Source organism: Juglans regia, chromosome 1, assembly GCF_001411555.2.
Source record: "Juglans regia cultivar Chandler chromosome 1, Walnut 2.0, whole genome shotgun sequence".
In the NCBI taxonomy this organism is placed as follows: Eukaryota; Viridiplantae; Streptophyta; class Magnoliopsida; order Fagales; family Juglandaceae; genus Juglans; species Juglans regia.
The window spans coordinates 3,381,821-3,400,077 of record NC_049901.1 but is presented as its reverse complement, the minus strand read 5'-3'; the positions used below and the strand labels follow the sequence as shown (position 1 = coordinate 3,400,077).

Genomic DNA, 18,257 nt, shown 5'->3' with positions numbered 1-18,257 from the left:
TCCCAACATGAATTAATTCCAACTATAGTCTCTCTCTCTCTATATATATATACACGTGTCATGTCATGTCATGTGTGAAGCTAGCTAGCTCAAGTACTACTGATCTCATGCATACATTAACAAAGGTTCTTGTCTTTTGATCTTTATGTTTCTATAAAGCTTGATCATCAAAACATGAACTAATTAATCAGTTTGGAATCTCTTGGATCCTGATCAATTAATTATAAGCCATGCATGCATTTTCTACAAATTGGTAGATGATGATGATCACTTCCTTCAGCATGACCGATCAATAATTAACGGATCAGCCGAACTAGGCACGAATTAATTAGCAGAAAAATAAGTAGTGTCCAGATTTTGTTATAATAGCCTTGAATGAGGGCAGACAATTAGGTCATTTGACAACTCAGGTACTGATCATGAGTAATCATTTTAGTTTGTCGTCTTTTAATTAGGTAATAATAAGATCCAAACCTGGAAGGCCGGATTGTTTTGAAGTCATGACATATATCATGCATGGATACTGCAAATAAAAGCTCAGCATTTAAAACTTGTAACTGACAATTCAATTCCCTCCTTAATTGGCATCTAATTTTCTCTGTATTTATTCCTAATTAAGTTATTGCTAAACATTAATGGTATTGCCAGAAATTTAGTCCATATATATATATATATATATATATATATATATATTCATGACTCTCTTGCATTTTTCTCCTCATGCTACATATATGCATGCCTAGTACTGCTAGCTCCATTTAAAATTTTCATTTTTATATTCTGTTTGCATTAATTGGATTGCAGAAGCATTAACAAAAATGGTGTGTAAATAGCATTTTGCATTATTTTTGTCGGCTTAATATATTAATCAGACTTTAAATGTATAAATTTTGATTTTCCGTTTGGATAGTGAAAATGTTTCATCTCATCATTTCAATATCATTACAATTTTACTGAATTTCCATACAAAATATAATAAACAATTCATGAACATTTTCAAATGATCTCAAAACAATAATAATATTAAAAAATAATATTCTAATAATATTTTATTCAACTTTCATATAAAACTTTCTCATTTCATCTCACTATCCAAACCGCACATTAGTTTTAGTTATAACAGGCTAATTGAGAATATAATTATTGAGAAGACATACTATAATATGTATATTATATATATATTTATATATTTAATTCCAGCTTGTAACTATAATTATCTCTATTTTTGGCCACGAGTAACTCAATTTAGCACTAGATCAACTTGCTAGTCAAAAGTCAACTCCCGGAAGCGGATAAAAGTATTATTACTTCAAGATTCAGATGAAACTTGAGAAGGATAAATCATGCGTTGAGATCACAGATTAGAGAGAGAGAGAGAGAGAGGGTAGGATCAAGCTAGCAGGAATATTATCCATCCTGGTATTGTGGCGAAATGTAGTGCATGGAATACATGTGTCGTACAAATGAAAGAAAATTAGACAAATAAGCTGCAAATAAGCCAGTACAGAAGGATGTCATCGCACGTTACAAGGTAGTGTGTGTATATATATATTGGCACCAATTTGGCCCTATTCTTGAAGTCTTGAGTGATAAACTTCAAAATGCCATTTAAGTGATTTGCTATTGTTACTTACTTTATCGATCCCGGCCATTTCGATAGCACTGGTTAGAGTTGCATTAATTAAAGAGTAATGCTACATACAATCGTGGAATGCGCAAACGCCGTGCAGTCGCTTTGAAAAAGAGTGGAGTCCACTATTAAAAAATTAATTTCTTTTCAGGTGGGTCCCTTATTTATTCACTTTTTTCAAAGCGACTGCACGGCGACTGCACGCTCACGACTGCAAGTATCATTTCTCATAATTAAAAAGGCCTGAAAATACAAGGAACTTCAAACATCTAAATTATAAAAGAAATAACATGGAGCAATAACGTGTTCCTGCTTAATTGCCCGATGAGAGAATCTAGCTCGTTGGCTCTAAACGGTAAGCGCTGCGGGTTTTTATTAGATCAGTAGTTGGTAATGACTTACCGTTATATATACTGCGGTAAAAAATGACAGCGATTACATACGACATCAATTTTGAGAGGCCCAAGAAGAAAAGAAAGAGAACGGTACAATGTTTCCATCCGGTAGTACTCATAAAAAGTAGACACAGACGCTGACGTTGCTGGAACATAGACCAAACTAGAAACAGTAGATCGATCTTTAAGATTTTAAGTAGGGAAACAAAGACGTATTGAAGAGAAAAGATAAAGATGCTTAAATGTCATGATTATCCAGCAAGATGTATGTTGTTCATGACTGACTGACTGACTGACTGACTGACAATTGATGCAGTGAAGCCAAAACAGATTATCATTCTAACCATCATGAGTTAGGAAAGCTGATTTGGAGTCTCCATACAATGCGAAAGGCATAGCTTCTTCTTGAATAGAATGCCATCAAAAGCTCTCCTAATCACATGCAATCTCTACAGCATAAGCAAAAAGAGAAGTGGATCAGTGAGTCAACTTGGTTGACGTGTAGGCTGTAACCCTCTCTCCAGAGCGCACAGTCCGAGCGTAGTAGATCATTTATTTCAATATAAATCTGTTCTCAAATCCAGTCTCGACTTTCTCGTGCATCAAGTGGGAATGTACATGACTCTTTTTAAATTCTTTTTTAACACTAGAAACAACGAGTAATATAACATTCATTGGTTCCTGAGGTTTTTTAAATTCTCTCACAATGACTACACCAGACCATGAAATAAGGCACTAATAAATAACTATACCATTGAGTATTCAGGTCACCATGTTTACATCAAAACATTCGTTGTGTGGTGCTTATCCTTGCCCTTTCTTCCGTACCGAATACAAGAAACTATAGCTAATTACGTTGTCAAAGTTAAAAAGGGATCCGGTTAAGTCTTTTAGCACCCCCTCGAACTATTCTCAAGACAACCCAACAAAATTCAACTTTCACACCATTGTCGGCCTTGTTATAAGCACCTCCTACTTTCCACTTAAAACACAAACAAAAAGTTAAAAAGCGCAGAAGGCATGCTCAACCCGTTTTAACCCCAACTATAAGTATTGTTCAAGAGGAACGATGAGCACCTTCTACTTGTCAACCTCATCCTGAGGTATCAAGCCTTCCTCCTCTTCTTCTCCAAAATAAGAAGAGTGAGGTCCATTGGCAAATCCTCCAGCATCCTGCCCACCACCCGAGGATCTGCCCCACCCCTGTGGTGAACCCTTGGGTTCCCTTGCATTCCCACTGTTGTAAGGTGGCACACGCTGGCGTTGATGTGGTGGGGATGACCTCCCTCGTTCCATCATTGCCTGGTGAAAACTGCGCACTGGGGAGCGGTCACGACTACGGCTACGATCACGGTTCCAACCTTTACTGTGTTCACCCCAGGCAGAACCCTTGCTAGGGCTGGGGCTGCGACTGCGACCTCTATCTTGTCCATAGCTGTAACCACGATCATACCTGTCATACAAAAAGGCATGTCCAACCATTTACTCAGATAGTCAGATGCACAATATTATGGCTCGCAGAGAGAAATTTCTAAAACTGCCAAATTGGGAAAAAGAGAGAGAACTTCCATTAAGTAATATGAAATCAAAATGCAGAAAGAAAAAACAACGTTAGAAGCAAGATGTTGGCAAGTCTGATTTATGCATATGATGAACCGATTAAAAATAAAAAATAAAAATCATGAACAGCATTGGAAGGCAGTGGTACCACATTAGAATGGAACGAGTTCATTTTGAAGAGCCACCAAACCAAACATACAAGTGCGTATGAATCAGCAAAAGGTCAAAGATAACAAAAAACTTAAGAAGAAAAAGAGCCCTGATACCTCTCATGTGACTCGTGCTCATATCCACGGCCTCCACTTCTTTCTGGCTGTCCAGAAGAGGGAGAAGAAAATCCCCACCCACCTCTTCCAATATGACCTGAATCATTACGTCCACCGCGGCCCCCATCACGACCACTGAACCCAGAACCAGAACCCCAACGTCTTGACCTACCTATCCCACCACCACGGGATGCCAGTTCACGAATTTCTGGGGGGACTTGCTGATTTGCCCCTTCCAAAACTTTGATGAGATCTGAAGCATATTTGGCATCCTGGTCACCAAAGAATGTAAAAGCCAGACCTGTGGCGCCTGCCCTCCCTGTCCTCCCAATCCTATGAACATAATCCTCCACTCCTGTAGGGAAATCATAGTTGATAACCACCCTGCGACAGAAATTATGAATGAAGTTGTTGAGAAAACAATGACACAGGAATGCACACTAGAGTTTATTTTCTGTATTGTTTCAAGTTAACTTGATCAAAAGCATCAGAAGACTATTCAAGAGGCACAAATTATTAATTACTGAGGCTGCATTATACAGCAGAAGCTGGAGACGAACTGTAGATGAGGTTATTCAAGTCTAAATCAACACATCAACTAGTTACCCCCATTGGTACTATGTCAGCCCCCAAAACAAACCTAACAAGAACGCATTTAATTCTCCAACCCTCAAAGTAATAACTATCATGCAAAATGATGCTATCAGTTCAATTCCCATAATTGAGAACTTAGATACCATATACAAGCTATCAGGTAGAATGCAAGCTATGAGATCGCTTTACCCTTGGGGGGTACATTCATAAATGACTTCAACCATGTAGTATGACTAAAAGTCTTGCATGCCAAAAATGAGGGCCCCAAACCCAAACAGAACATCAGTTCTAAAACATAGAGAAAGCGACCAACCTGATGTCCTTGACGTCCAGTCCTCGAGCAGCAACATCAGTGGCTACAAGAATTGGAGACCTACCATTTCGAAACTGACTCAACACATGATCCCTCTCACCCTGAGATTTGTCTCCATGAATGGCAGCAGCACCAAACTGGCGGGTAAGATTGCGGGCAAGTTGGTCACACATCTTCTTGGTCGAACAAAAGATGATAATCTTTGATCCTGGTTCTTGAGATCGCAGTATCTGCTCCAGTCGCCTGTGTTTCTCCATGGGTGCCAATACTTCAACATGCTGCAATTTGCCAACAAGCACTGAATAAGCAGACTTAACAGCCATAAAACTTCACGAAGCATAAATAGAACACATACACAATGTGACATTAAAAAGCAGCAATCCTACAACAAAATTCACACCTGCGTGATGGACTTGTTTGCGACAAGCTCATCTACATTGCCAATGTTAACCTGAACAGGATTGACGAGCAGATCCGCTGCAATTTTCCGAACCTCCTTTGGCCATGTTGCTGTATACATGAGGGTTTGGCGGCGAGGAGGCACCTCCGTTACAATCTTCCTTATCTGAGGTTCAAAACCCATGTCAAGCATGCGATCAGCCTCATCAAGCACGAGGTAAGAAACTTGATGAAGGCTAATTCTCTTCATCTCCAGAATATCATTCAAGCGACCAGGGGTAGCAACCACTATATCCGATCCTCTATCTATATCTCTCAACTGGGGTCCCTTTGGAGCTCCTCCATATAAACACTGACAAAAAAACATAAAAGCATCAGGAAAGTACCATATGTCATGTATATACGCCTCAGCAAACATGTTGGAAAAACCTTAATATTTATAATTTTAGCAGAAGTACTTGTACACAAACTACATAAATCAGAAAACATGTAAGATATATATAACATGAGTGGTTGGATCTAGAGTAATATACCGTGCACAAAATTCTTGATGACTTTCCAAACTTCACAGCTTCATCTTGTATCTGTGTTGCCAACTCCCTAGTTGGCGACAAAACCAACACAGTTGGACCCAATTGAGGGTTGTTACGGCAGCGCTTGAGATGAATAAATCCCGGAATCAAGTAACCCAAGGTTTTCCCGGAACCGGTTTTGGCAATGGCCACTATGTCTCTACTTTGAAGAGCAATCGGCCATGATTGTGCCTGAATCGGAGTTGGGGCAGAGAACCCAGCATTGTGTACCTGGAACAAGCAAAAAATCCAGCAACCCCTGTGAGAGAGGTACTGGCTCCAGTATTTCTGGTTGATTTTTTCTTTTTGAACCTATAGAGGACTGGCTATTGGCAGAAGAAGCACCATCCCCCATTCGCAGGTGGTCAATGCTTGCTGATGCAAGCTAGAGCAGGAGGAGGCCTCTTCTTCCGTTCAGACTGAGTGGCAGACTGAATCATCAACAACGGCAGTCCTGACCACGAACTTGGATGATTCGGAAAGCCCTTCCCAAAAATTGGTCCACCAATTAGGGCGCTCCAATTTAAATGCAAACCCCCAACAAAGAGGGCACACAGCGTACGACATTAGCTCCTCCCAGGAGCAAATATCGCACCTGGGACAAAAAGTACAGATGGCAAAAGAAGATTAACATGAGCCTCAAACTCAGCATTGGACCTCCAGCAATGACAGGACTTTGCACAAGAAACACTCAGGATACATAGTTTAGCAGACTTACAAGAAATCTTGGACCCAATAACCCATAAAGACCCCCACAAAACAGGAACAAAAGAGAACTAGAAGTTCATACCTCTCTAAGAATCTCAGATGGAAAGCCAGTAGCTTCAAATGACATAAAAGGTGGAGGCGCATTATCGCCCTAAGGGGAAAAAATTGAGGGAAAAACTTATGTTTCCATAAAAGATCATACAATTAAAAAAAGTAAATAAAAATGCAACTATCAGCACCCAAATATTTCATGATTGGTAAGTACATAGATTTATGACCTACTATACTTCTCATTCTATACGCAATAGCAAGTTCCTTGTAAATTGCATGTTCAAAAGAACCCACTTTTACCGTACAGCTGCTAACAAAGAGTAGGCCTTTTGCGTCGATTAATGAAGTTTCTTCATTACTTTACTTACATATAATATATGTATATATATAAGACAGCTTAACAGTTAATGGAATAACTTCAGTTTAGGACAAAACCAGTTAAGATGCATCAGATACTCGGACTTTGTTAGTCAGAGAAAACGAGGGTACCGTAACTTAGTTTTAATTTACATGTTATCAACAACATAAAGCAATCGCATATTCGGGCCCAACAAAACAATATTTTGGGACAATGAAACGAGAACCATATTCCCAACTAGTAAATTGCATAAAAAAATTAATTAATTCTACTAAATTATGACAGCAAATGAATTATCTCTTTAACCAAAGTGTCAACTGAGGATATTACTAATTACCATACTAAGCCAAACATATATATGATAGCAAATGAATCAGGTCTTTAAGCAAGCCACAAATCTTGTGAATTATTAATCCTGATATTTGCTTCTGCCTTCTCTTCAACACCCAATAGTAAGTACAAACTACACCTTTCATGCCGCATAGATAATCAAAGCTAAAAGATATCATGTAAATAGCCATAGCCATCCACCAATCATCCAAACTGGGGGAGGGGGACAAATTCCAATTCATCCAGTCATTATGTCAAGCTCACTGAGATTTGAACATCACTGAGGTAATCCAGTGTATGAAGCTTTAAATACTTACAGTAACAGTTATTTCATGCCGGCGACGATAAGACTCTGCACAAAAACCAACTCCTACATCTGAAGCTCCATGTACTCGTGTAGAAGATCCACCAGGTCCAGCACCAAGTGTCCCATTTGCAGTATTACTGGAATGGACAGTTTCACCTCTTGTATTCTAATGCAAAATTAAGAACATGGCATTAGTCCCAACAGCAAAGATAAATCAAACTTCATCTACACTTGTAATAGTTTAAAACGAGGGGAGTGGGTCAGTTGATCCCTGCATTCCTACTTTCCATAACTAACGTTGCTGGTCCTTTTGAATTTGATTTGTCCACGTTTTAGGTTTCAAGATGTTATTCTATTCACTGTTATATCTTTCACTGCATCTGATTAAGAGACTTGGTTCCGTGTTTTCCATGTTTCATTTTCACATTCTATGAATAATTTTACTGACACTTTTATAAACTAATTGGTTATAAAGTAACACTTTTTGTAATTAATTGTAATGGCATGAACTTTCATGAATTTCTTGTATCATTAGATTATCATGTATAGGTGATACTCTTGTATATGTCCAATGTACTTGGACTTTTGTCTATTGTTATGAATAAAATTTTGTTTACTGATTAAAAAAAAAAAAAAAACTCTAATTGGAATCTTTTTCAGAAAATTGAACAGGAAGGTATTTTTTGCTTTCATCATAACCCAAAAAAGCTTTATTGGAATCTTTTCATAAAATGTGAACAGGAAGTTAATTTTTTGCTTTAATCATAACTCAAAAACTCGTCATGTATGTAGAGCCCTGTGCTCACTCCAACCTCAAAGAACACGCAAGAGGACATGTTTCTTGCAACAGTGTATGGGTATTTCAGACTCTACAGCCTCTAAAATGAGTATAGCATAATTATAACCCAAACAAATCAACACCTGCCAAGACATGTAAGTACAGATGAAACAAGAATAAGTATCGCAAGTGAAGTCCAAACCTGCTGCATCCTTGACTCAACCTCAAACTTTGACCCACCATTGCTGCCCCTGCCATAACTATCATTTTCATCAGGACTGTAGCCACAAAGCTGTCCTTGAGAAGATTGTTGAACTAATACCGAAGAACTAATAGGAACCGAAGAAGACTTTGGTGGAGGAACTGACCCTGTAGGCTTCTCATATTGAGTGACATTCGTCTCAGGATTCCAAAAGTAAAGGTACCCAGTTTTACCATCAACAAGGCCTCTCCATGGTTTGGGGAGCGTGGGATCCTCAGGTGCATATCGTGGACCTGTGGAAGAGATGGTCACAGTGGCAGCCATTGCATGTGAATCGCCAAAACAATCCGACACAAATCTACAGCACAGAATATGTTTTAAGTTATAAACAGAGTAAAGCCAACAAAATACTCCAATAGACAAGTCCTAAATCCCTAGGACAAATTTTTTTTTTTTTTTTTTTATAAATAATCAATTGTATTAATAAGAATATACATAGCCCAAGTACACAAGATGGTATACAAGAGGTAACACCTATTTAAAAAGAAGAAATGGAAACAAGAACTTCATGAAAATCAAGGCCACTAAAACCTATAGTTGTTCTCAATGTCCGACCATCTCTTTCCGTACACTTATAAGTTTTCTCTTTGTACACTTATAACTGTTGCGTAAACCCGTACCACTTCGCTGATGGTGGTTGTGGGCTCTTGACGGTGGGATATTTGGTACCGCTGTAAGGAAATGATTTCCTTTAGTTGTTTAGCTATTGAATCGAAGGTGTTTGAGGTGAGAAGAGATGGGTGTAATGTGTGCATTTAGGAGAAAGGGTGGAAAGGTGTGAGTTGTTTGAGGCTAGGGTTAGACACCATCTGATGGTGGTAAATACGTTGGAGGAATGTCTGAAGACTGGGAGCAAAGGGTACTACTCTGTTCATCGGGAAGGTGACAGAGGCTTCATTGCCCAACGCTGCTGAAATCCTCGTTGTTCCTATATGGCTTTGGTGGAGTATGGTGGGGAAGGTCGCCAGAGTTTCATTTTTATACCTGGGGATAGGGCTGGAATGGGGTGGAGGAAGCTGGCGGCGGTGTTGAAGGATATGGGTAGAGAAGGTGGTCAGGGGAGAAACTCACCATCAACAATGGCGGTTACCTTGTCGTCGAGGTCATACAAGGGGGCCTTGGAGATACCTCAAGCTGCGCAGTAACCTGTTATGGCAAGACTTGCAAAAGGCAAGAGGTGCACCCTTTTTGGTAGCTGTCCAGAGCCGAGGGGGAGTTGGCAAGGGGATGGATGGGCAGAAAGAGGCAAGGCTTTTGTAGGAGTTGCGTGATATGTAGAGCTCACTGGGTGAGTAGCTGATAAAGTTCTAAGTCTAATACGGTACATTGAGGGTAATGGTGTGGTGGGTTTGGGTTTGGGTGGTGAACTAGGTTCAGATGAACTGAAGGGAGGGCTGGATTCGTTGGGCGTGGGTAAAGGGCCTAAAGGGAAGGGCCAAGTCAACCTTGGTAATGAGCTTCAGCCTAAGGAGAGGCCAGCTCAACATCAGCATGTTGGTGGCCCACAATGGAGGAAGAAGTACAAGCACGCTGGTGGCCAGTCGGTGAGTGGGCCTGAGCTGCTGCCGCCGGTGAAGCCTCAGACAACCTCTCTGAAGGTCGCAGAAGCTCCAATGGAGGTCCCATTGCCGGAGGTAGTACCATCGGAGCTTGGAGGAGTGATTTCTACAGTCTCTCTCACTCACGACGCCCTGATAACTACACAGACCAATGTTGGTTAGATTTCTAGTCTTTTCTTCATGAGAGATGCACTTTCTGGATCTATGTCAGAAAAAGGTTGCCACGAGTATGTTTTGATCATTTTCCAATTTTGCTTGATTGTGATGTTATTCATGGGGGTAGGCGTCCTTTCAAATTTGAGAATATATTGTTGGAAGTTGAAGGATTTGTGGAGAAGGTAAGGACTTGGTGGGAAGCTTATTCTTTTGATGGTAGCCCTAGTTTCATAGTGGCGGGCAAACTTAAAGCTCTAAAGACTGATTTAAAGAAGTAAAATGAAGAAGTATTTAGACACACAAAAGTGCAGAAAAATATTCTTTGGGATGAGTTGCAAGCATTGGTGGAAAGGGACGTTAATGAGGATTCTTTGTTAAGGAATAATGTGGTGGTGACCGAAATTGAGAAAATTTTGTTGATGGAAGAAATATCTTGGAGGCAAAAATCAATGGTGCTTTGGTTGAAGGAGGGGGATAAATCTACTAAATTCTTTCACAAGGTGGCCAATTCTCATAGGCGCAACAACGCTATTGAAGTCCTCCATTCAGGTTCAAATGTGTTACATTCTCCCGAAGAGATCCAAGATCATATGGTGTAGTACTACAATAATCTCCTAGCTGAAAAAGTAGAATGGCGCCCCAAACTTGACTGTTTAATTTTTGACCAGATGGATTTGGATGTAACAAGTTGGTTGGAGAGGCCGTTTGTTGAAGAGGAGGTGCATCTAGTGGTGAGAGGTATGTGCAGAGATAAAGCCCCAGACCCGAATGGTTTTTCTATGACTTTCTTTCAAGAATGTTGGGATATAGTAAAGGAGGAAGTGATGCAGATTTTCCATACTTTTCATTCTAATCTTAAGTTTGAGAAATCATTAAGCACTACTTTCATTGCTCTTATCCCAAAGATAGTTGGTGCTCACGATTTGAAAGACTTCCAGCCTATTAGCTTGATAGGTGGGATCTACAAAATCATATCAAAGGAATTAGCTAATCATATGAGTTTGGTGACTCATTTCCAAACCTCAAAATGCTTTCGTTCAGGGTCGGCAAATTTTGAATTCAGTTTTGATAGCAAATGAGTGTTTGTACAGCCGGTTAAGAGAAGACATTCCAGGGGTCCTTTGCAAGCTAGACATGGAAAACGCTTATGATCATGTGTGTTGGGACTTCCTATTTTATATGCTTAGAAGATGTGGTTTTGGAGATAGGTGGTGCGAATGGATTAAACATTGTGTTTCGACCGCTCGATTTTCAGTTTTAGTCAACGAAAAATCCTGTGGTTTTTTTCAGACTTCAAGGGGTTTGCGACAAGGGGATCCGCTATCACCTTTCCTCTTTGTTTTAGTAATGGAGGCATTGAGTCGCATGGTGGAGGCTGCCGTAAATGGGGTATTTCTTGCTGGTTTTTCGGTGGGCAACAATAGTAATGGTATCAGTTCCATTTCTCACTTACTATTCGCGGATCATACACTCATCTTTTGTGATGCTATTAGTGACCAGATTCAAGCTCTAAGGGCGGTTTTGTTGTGCTTTGAAAATGTTTAGAGACTCAAGGTAAACTTGGGGAAGTCGAAGTTGGTACCGATGGGGGATGTGAGTAATATTGCTTCTCTAGCAGAGTTGTTGGGCTGTAAAATTGCTTATCTTATGAAATATCTTGGACTTCCATTGGAGACGTCATTCAAAGCAAAGAGTATTTGGAATGGGGTAGTAGAGAAGATTGAGAAAAGATTATCAGGGTGGAAGCGGCTATATCTATCAAAAGGGGGGAGATTAACACTTATCTAAAGCACTATTTCCAACCTTCCCACTTACTATATTTCTCTCTTCCCATTACTGGTGGGTGTGGCAAACCGAATCGAAAAGTTGTTTAGAACTTTCTTGTGGGGTGGCATGGGGGAGGAAATTAAATTTCACCTTGTAAGTTGGCAAAGGGTGAGATGTCCGATTGCGAATGGTGGATTAGGGAAGCGAAATTTGAGCATTCTTAACAAGCCACTCTTAAGAAAGTGATTGTGGATGTATCGAATGGAAGGAAACTCATTGTAGAGAGAGGTTATTGATCACAAGTATGGTAGTGTGTGGGAGGGATGGTGTCTAAGGAAGGTAGGGGATCTTATGAAGTAAGCCTATAGAAATTTATTAGAAAATGGTGGAACACTTTTGAAAAACATGTTAAGTTTGGGGTGGGTGATGGAGCAAGAACCCGCTTTTGGTTCGATGCTTGGAGTGGAGAAAGCCCTCTTTTCACTGTTTTTCCAGTTGTATTTAACTTGGCTGGAAATCAACAAGCTGCAGTTCCAGAATTGTTCTGTCGTGCAAATGGGACGGTAACTTGGAATGTCACTTCTACTAGAAATGCTCAGGATTGGGTACTTGGTGAGATGGAAAATTTTTATAGCTACTTGTATTCAGCAAAGTTAGAAGGCAATGGGGGAGACCGTATGTTGTGGATTCACAAGGGGAGAAAAAAGTTTACAGTTAAATCTTTTTACAAGGCTTTGACAGTCCAATAGCCCACATTCTTTCCATGGAAGAGCATTTGGAAGGTTTTAGTACTGTCTAAAGTTGCATTTTTTACTTGGACAACTACACTTGGGAAGGTTTTGACCTTTGATAATCTAAGGAAGCGAGGTATGGTGGCCACGGAGTGGTGCTACATGTATAAAAGGAATGGGAAATCGATAAATCATTTGCTTTTACATTGTTAGGTGGCTGAGGAGTTATGGACTGGTATCCTTAATAGAGTCTGGCTGAGTTGGGTAATGTCTAAGAGTGTGGTGGAACTACTAGCGTGCTGAAACAGGAGGCATAATTGCGCTCAACTGGCAGCAATGTGGCGAATGATACCTTTGTGCTTAATGCGGTGTCTATGGTCAGAAATGAATGATAGGTATTTTAACAAGGAGGAGCGTGCAGTGGGGGAAATCTGGAATTTTTTTGTATTCTCTCTTTTACAGTGGTAATTTGCTATTGTATTGAGGGGTGGGAATGTCCATGAGTTTCTATCTTCTTTTTAGCTCACTAGAATGTAATTAGGTGTCACACTTTGTATACTTCATGTGTACTTGGGCATTGTCCAGTTCCATTCTATTCAATAAAGCTTCTTACTTATCAAAAAAAAAAAAAAATTACCCACTGGCACCAATTTTGATTTGTCAAAATTCACTTTCAAATCTGATGCCGCTTCAAAACAAAGTAGAAATGCCCTCAATTCCCAAATCTGATTTTGTTCTGCCTCACAAAATATCAGTGTATCATATGCAAACGGCAAGTGAGAAATGTTAGAGCCCATATTAGGGTCACCAATCGAGAATCCAGCCATAAAGCCACTGATAACCAAGGCTAAAATCATTCTGCTTAGTGCCTCCATAACAATGACAAAAAGGAGTGGGGACAAATGATCTCCTTGTCTTAGACCGCAAAAGCTATTAAAAAAACCAATTGAACTACCATTCACAAAGACTGTAAACTTCACCATTGAAATGCACCTCCCAAGCAAGTAAAGTAAGAACTCCCAATTGATATGACCATAGGCCTTCTCAATATCCAACTTGCATAGGATCCCCATATTGCCATATCCGTGATGGCCCCAAATCCTCTCCCTCATCAATCTCGGCCTCTGGAAATAACACATGGGATACATCCAAAGGCAGTCACCGGAAAAGATGCCACCTATAGCTCAAGAGAGGGCTCTCCCCCACTGACCATCGGCCTTGTCTACCCTTGTTGGGCCAAAGATCCGACACTTAGCAGTGTTGCATCAATGGGAAACATTTCTGGTTCTGCCGACGTTGACACTACCACCGTCGTCTCCACTAGCTAGGCCACCTTTGAAGGTTTCTCGACCTATAGCAAGGCTACCAATATCTTTTTCGGCAAGATTGGTTGTCTCCCACTGTTGGAAGGCCTAGCCTCACCCCCCCCCCCCCAAAAAAAACTTGATTCTCCACATGGGTTGGGCTCGTACCTTTGCTTTGCCAATATTTTGTCCCATGGGCTAAGGCCCATAGGAGCGGCCTATGTCCTTTTCCCTTACTGTTAGCTGCCACCCACATGAATAAGGCCTACGGTTTCCTCAATATGTCCCACGGGTTGGAGCCCAAATGACCAGCCCATGTCCTTTCCACTTGCTTTTGGCCTATTTATCTTATCAGGCCCGATAGCTTATGGACCGCGTAGCCCAGGCCCACATCGTCTTCTTCCTCAACACACCATATCAATGCATCAACTTGCTCTTACAGTGCAACCAATTGTGACTTCATTTCTTGCAGAGTATTGTGCACGCACACCACCTTCTGCCAAACCAACAAAAGACCTACCATTGTCACCCTTCCACTATGCACATACCGTACCAGTAGTTTGAGGAGCCATTTTCGGTCTCTTGGCCGTTATTATATCTCATGGTGGCTCTACACTAGAGCTGAGTTGTCCCACCATCAATAGCTCCACCACTGAACTGCTCTCTGGACTACTCCGGCGATGTCGCCTGCACTTGTGCCTCCCTGTAAGAACGAATTTACATTCAAATCCCCACCACCACCAGCCTCTACAATACCCCACCTCTATTGCGGTTCACAACTTCCTTCTCCAATGTGGCCTCCGTCAGCGCAGCTGCCATCCTCCTCCATCCCTTCTCTTCCATTTCTTTTGGTATGAAGATGAAGTTTCTTCTTCCACCCCCATCATATTCAACTAGTGCCATGAATTGACCGCGGGCATTTGAGCACCTCTGCTCTACGAAACTTCTAGCACCCTCCCTTGTCGTGGTGTAGAAGTCCTTCGTCCCACCCCTCAGACAATCCTCCAATGTTCTGATAAACCAATGCACTGATACCATCCCAAGTCTCATCTCCTTCACTACCTTTCAGCTCCTCTCTATTATGAGTAAGGAGCCTCCAATCCTTCATCAACATAAAAACTTTCTATTCTATAACTATTTGTTTTAGGAATCTCATGATCACTCTAATGGGATGCTTAGGGAATGAGATGAGATGAAAATTTTGTGAATAGTAGTAAAATAGTTTGAGTTAAGTGTTTATTGAGTTTTGAAAAATAAGAGAGAAAATGTTGAATAAAAAATGTTATAAAGTTAAAATATTGTTAGAATATAATTTTTGTTTTGAGATTTAAAAATGTTGAATTGTTTTTTGTTTTTTTATTTGAAAATTTGTGAAAGTTGTAATGATTAGTTTAAAAGTATTTGTATTTGAATAATGTTTGGGATGGAATGGGATGGGATGGGATGGGATGGGATATGTTTCCAAACATCCCCTAACTCACCTACAACTCTTTGCTCAACCATAAAACTCATAGTTGGTATATACTAGCTACACAGCAACTGTTGTAACCTTGAGAATCGCAATAGGAAAAGAAAATAATTGAGAGATGGGGATAAATAGACCAAAAAATTACTAATCATGCAATATAGAGAACACATGTCTACAATACCTAAATCCCGAGTTGAGTGGTTTGCTTTGATTAATAACATATCATCCCAAAAAATCTAATACCCTCTCATCCGCTTTCCAAGGAAAAATACAACGCATGATTAACAAAAATAAAATCAATCTCAAGGAATCCTAGCTCATAACGAACAAAAAAATCACAAAACACGCAAACCCAAGAATTTTCCCTACACTTTGGCCTTGATTGTGTAACAAGATATTCTCAAATAGTTCTTTCCCAAACATCACTTAAACACAACACATTTCAATTTCAAATCTTCAGTTTTTTATCTAATTATTACCTAATCATTATCCACATACAAAATCTAATACAACTTTCTCAAACTTCCAAAAAAAAAAATTGTTTCAAATTTCAAATCAAAAATTCTATTTAAACAATTTTCTAACTTTATAATATTTTTATTCAACTTTTATCTCTCTTCATTTCCAAAACCAAATAAAGAAATTTAATTTAAAACATTGCATTTCTATTTACAAACCATTTTACTACTTTTCTGAGATATTCTAAAAGCCTGTTTAGAAATATAATTGCTCTCAAATATTCTCATACTACTTCACTATTATTCACAAACTATTCACAAACTATTTCAGTACTATTCATGGATGATCTAAAATACTCTTAGCATAACAGAGCTAAGTGTCCAAACGATCCCTGAAGTTCATTCAGGTTGAAAAAATATGTTGTGTAAAATTCCAACTTACGGACAAGTTCATACCCTCGCAACGAAACAATAATCGAGCTCCGAAACTTCGTTTGACTCCCGAGAAAACCAACGAAATGAACACGAGAACAGAAGCCAAAACAAGCTCTGATTAACCATCAAAATAATATTACCGAACTGCATTACTTTAAAAAGTAAGGTGGATAAAAATCCCTAAACAAAAATTTACAAATTCTTCGTGTCCGAGTAACCAGGCAGAGTTTTGAGAAAGCACCAAATCGCACCCACTAAAACCCTAGATTTAATTCCGCTGTATCACGTTGATGACTCATACATTAAACAAAATTGGCACTCAGATCTGACAATTTCTGAAAGAAAAAAGAAATATGACTTGTACCTGACGACTGACGACGGTCTGATGTGATTTGGACAGCGAAAAATGGACGGAGTATCTGAAGGGCCCTTCCTTATCTCTCTCAATGTGTTTGGCTGTATATCGCTCAGAGAGAGAAGTAAGCTTCCAAAGGGCGATAAACGCGTACAGGAAGTAGGAAGCAAATCACGGAACCATCAACCAAGCATGTGTATTTATAGTATTCTCAGTCTCAGGTATTGGAAGGAAAGTGAGCATGGCGTTGTATTGGGCTGGGTTAGTTTGTGACCATGGTTAGGGACTTAGGCTTGGCCTTTTGACCATGGTTTAAAGTCTCTCCATTTAATTCAGAACATTTTTATTTCTCAGCCGGTGTTAATAACATTTAATAAGATAATTGCATTATATAATTTTATTTAAATTTTAAAATTTAAAATTTAAATATTACAAATCAAATCTTACTATTTAAATATTGTGAATTATATATTTTATACACCAACTTAATAATAAAATAACTCTTTACTTCTATTTTTATTTTTTGAACTTTTATTTTATAGTACAAAAGTGACACAGAAAAAATATTATGAAAGTAAAGTAAGCCTTTTGTAAAATATTATATTTATTTTATAATAAAATAATTTCTATAATTTAACGTATCATATTAAATCACATCAATTTATAAATTCATTATTATATTTTTTTAGACTAAACATTCATACTTAGTTGATAATTCATGTTTTTATCTTAGATTTTGTATTGGTCTAAGAAAAAGTAGAAAAAATATTAAAAATCAATTCTTAAATTTGTTTGCCTAGAAAATACTTTTAAAAATGAAATGAAATGAAATGAAAATATAAAGAATTGAATTTGGAAGAGAGAAACTTATAACCACTTAGTCCAATAACCCTCAAATAACCGTCCTCCAATACGAGAGTGACACATAGACATCACATAATACATTTCCTGTGGCCGCACGTCAGGGAATTTGAAATTCTCATTCATCCCCTCACCTATCTCGCACGAAGATAAGAATTCTCTCCCCTCTTCCAAATCAAAGCCCCCTCTCTTACACGGCCTTCTCCAAACCACAAACCCCTCTTTCGCGACAGTCCAAGTAGAATAACTATGGTGGCTCACCCTCTCGCACAGCCTGGTACCTCAAGCAAAACTCCTTTCTCGTGATGGTGGCACTTCACCCTCTCCTGTGAAAATTCTGTCAATCATCACCCTCCACTGTCTCTCTCAAAGCTATGTTCAAACGTGGTCATTTTGGAGTTGGTAACTGGTAGGCTGCCAACTGATCCTGAGTTTAGAGAGAAAGATTTGGTAAAATGAGTATGCACCACATTAGACCATAAATGAGTCAACCATGTATAGTTTAAATACCTCACTTTAAATGAAAAGGAATTCCAATGAGTTCTAATATTCTCATGGTCTTGTGTCTGGTTTCATAGTAGGAAAATAACAGATTGCAACTGATGAGAAAGAGATGGAGAGGGAGATTTATGCATTATCG

General features: G+C 39.2%; 1 protein-coding gene across 4 annotated transcripts; it reads right to left on the bottom strand.

Annotated features, from left to right (window-relative positions):
* Positions 1-2,736: 2,736 nt before the first annotated feature.
* On the bottom strand, positions 2,737-16,945 carry LOC108992842 (DEAD-box ATP-dependent RNA helicase 14). 4 transcript variants are annotated; one of them, XM_035693523.1, is made up of 10 exons: positions 16,766-16,945; positions 16,423-16,515; positions 8,464-8,821; positions 7,494-7,649; positions 6,520-6,588; positions 5,691-5,960; positions 5,159-5,509; positions 4,759-5,036; positions 3,852-4,235; positions 2,737-3,478 (listed from the first exon to the last, which is right to left on the bottom strand). In XM_035693523.1, the coding sequence occupies exons 3-10, from the start codon at positions 8,785-8,787 to the stop codon at positions 3,106-3,108; spliced, it is 2,205 nt and encodes a 734-aa protein (XP_035549416.1). In that variant the 5' UTR covers positions 8,788-8,821; positions 16,423-16,515; positions 16,766-16,945; the 3' UTR covers positions 2,737-3,105. The 4 variants fall into 4 exon arrangements, with proteins under 4 accessions (XP_035549416.1, XP_035549418.1, XP_035549423.1 ...); XM_035693525.1 differs by lacking the exon at positions 16,423-16,515 and having other exon boundaries at positions 8,464-8,521; positions 8,630-8,821; XM_035693530.1 differs by lacking the exon at positions 16,423-16,515 and having other exon boundaries at positions 8,464-8,512; positions 8,630-8,821.
* Between the last annotated feature and the right edge of the window lie 1,312 nt (positions 16,946-18,257).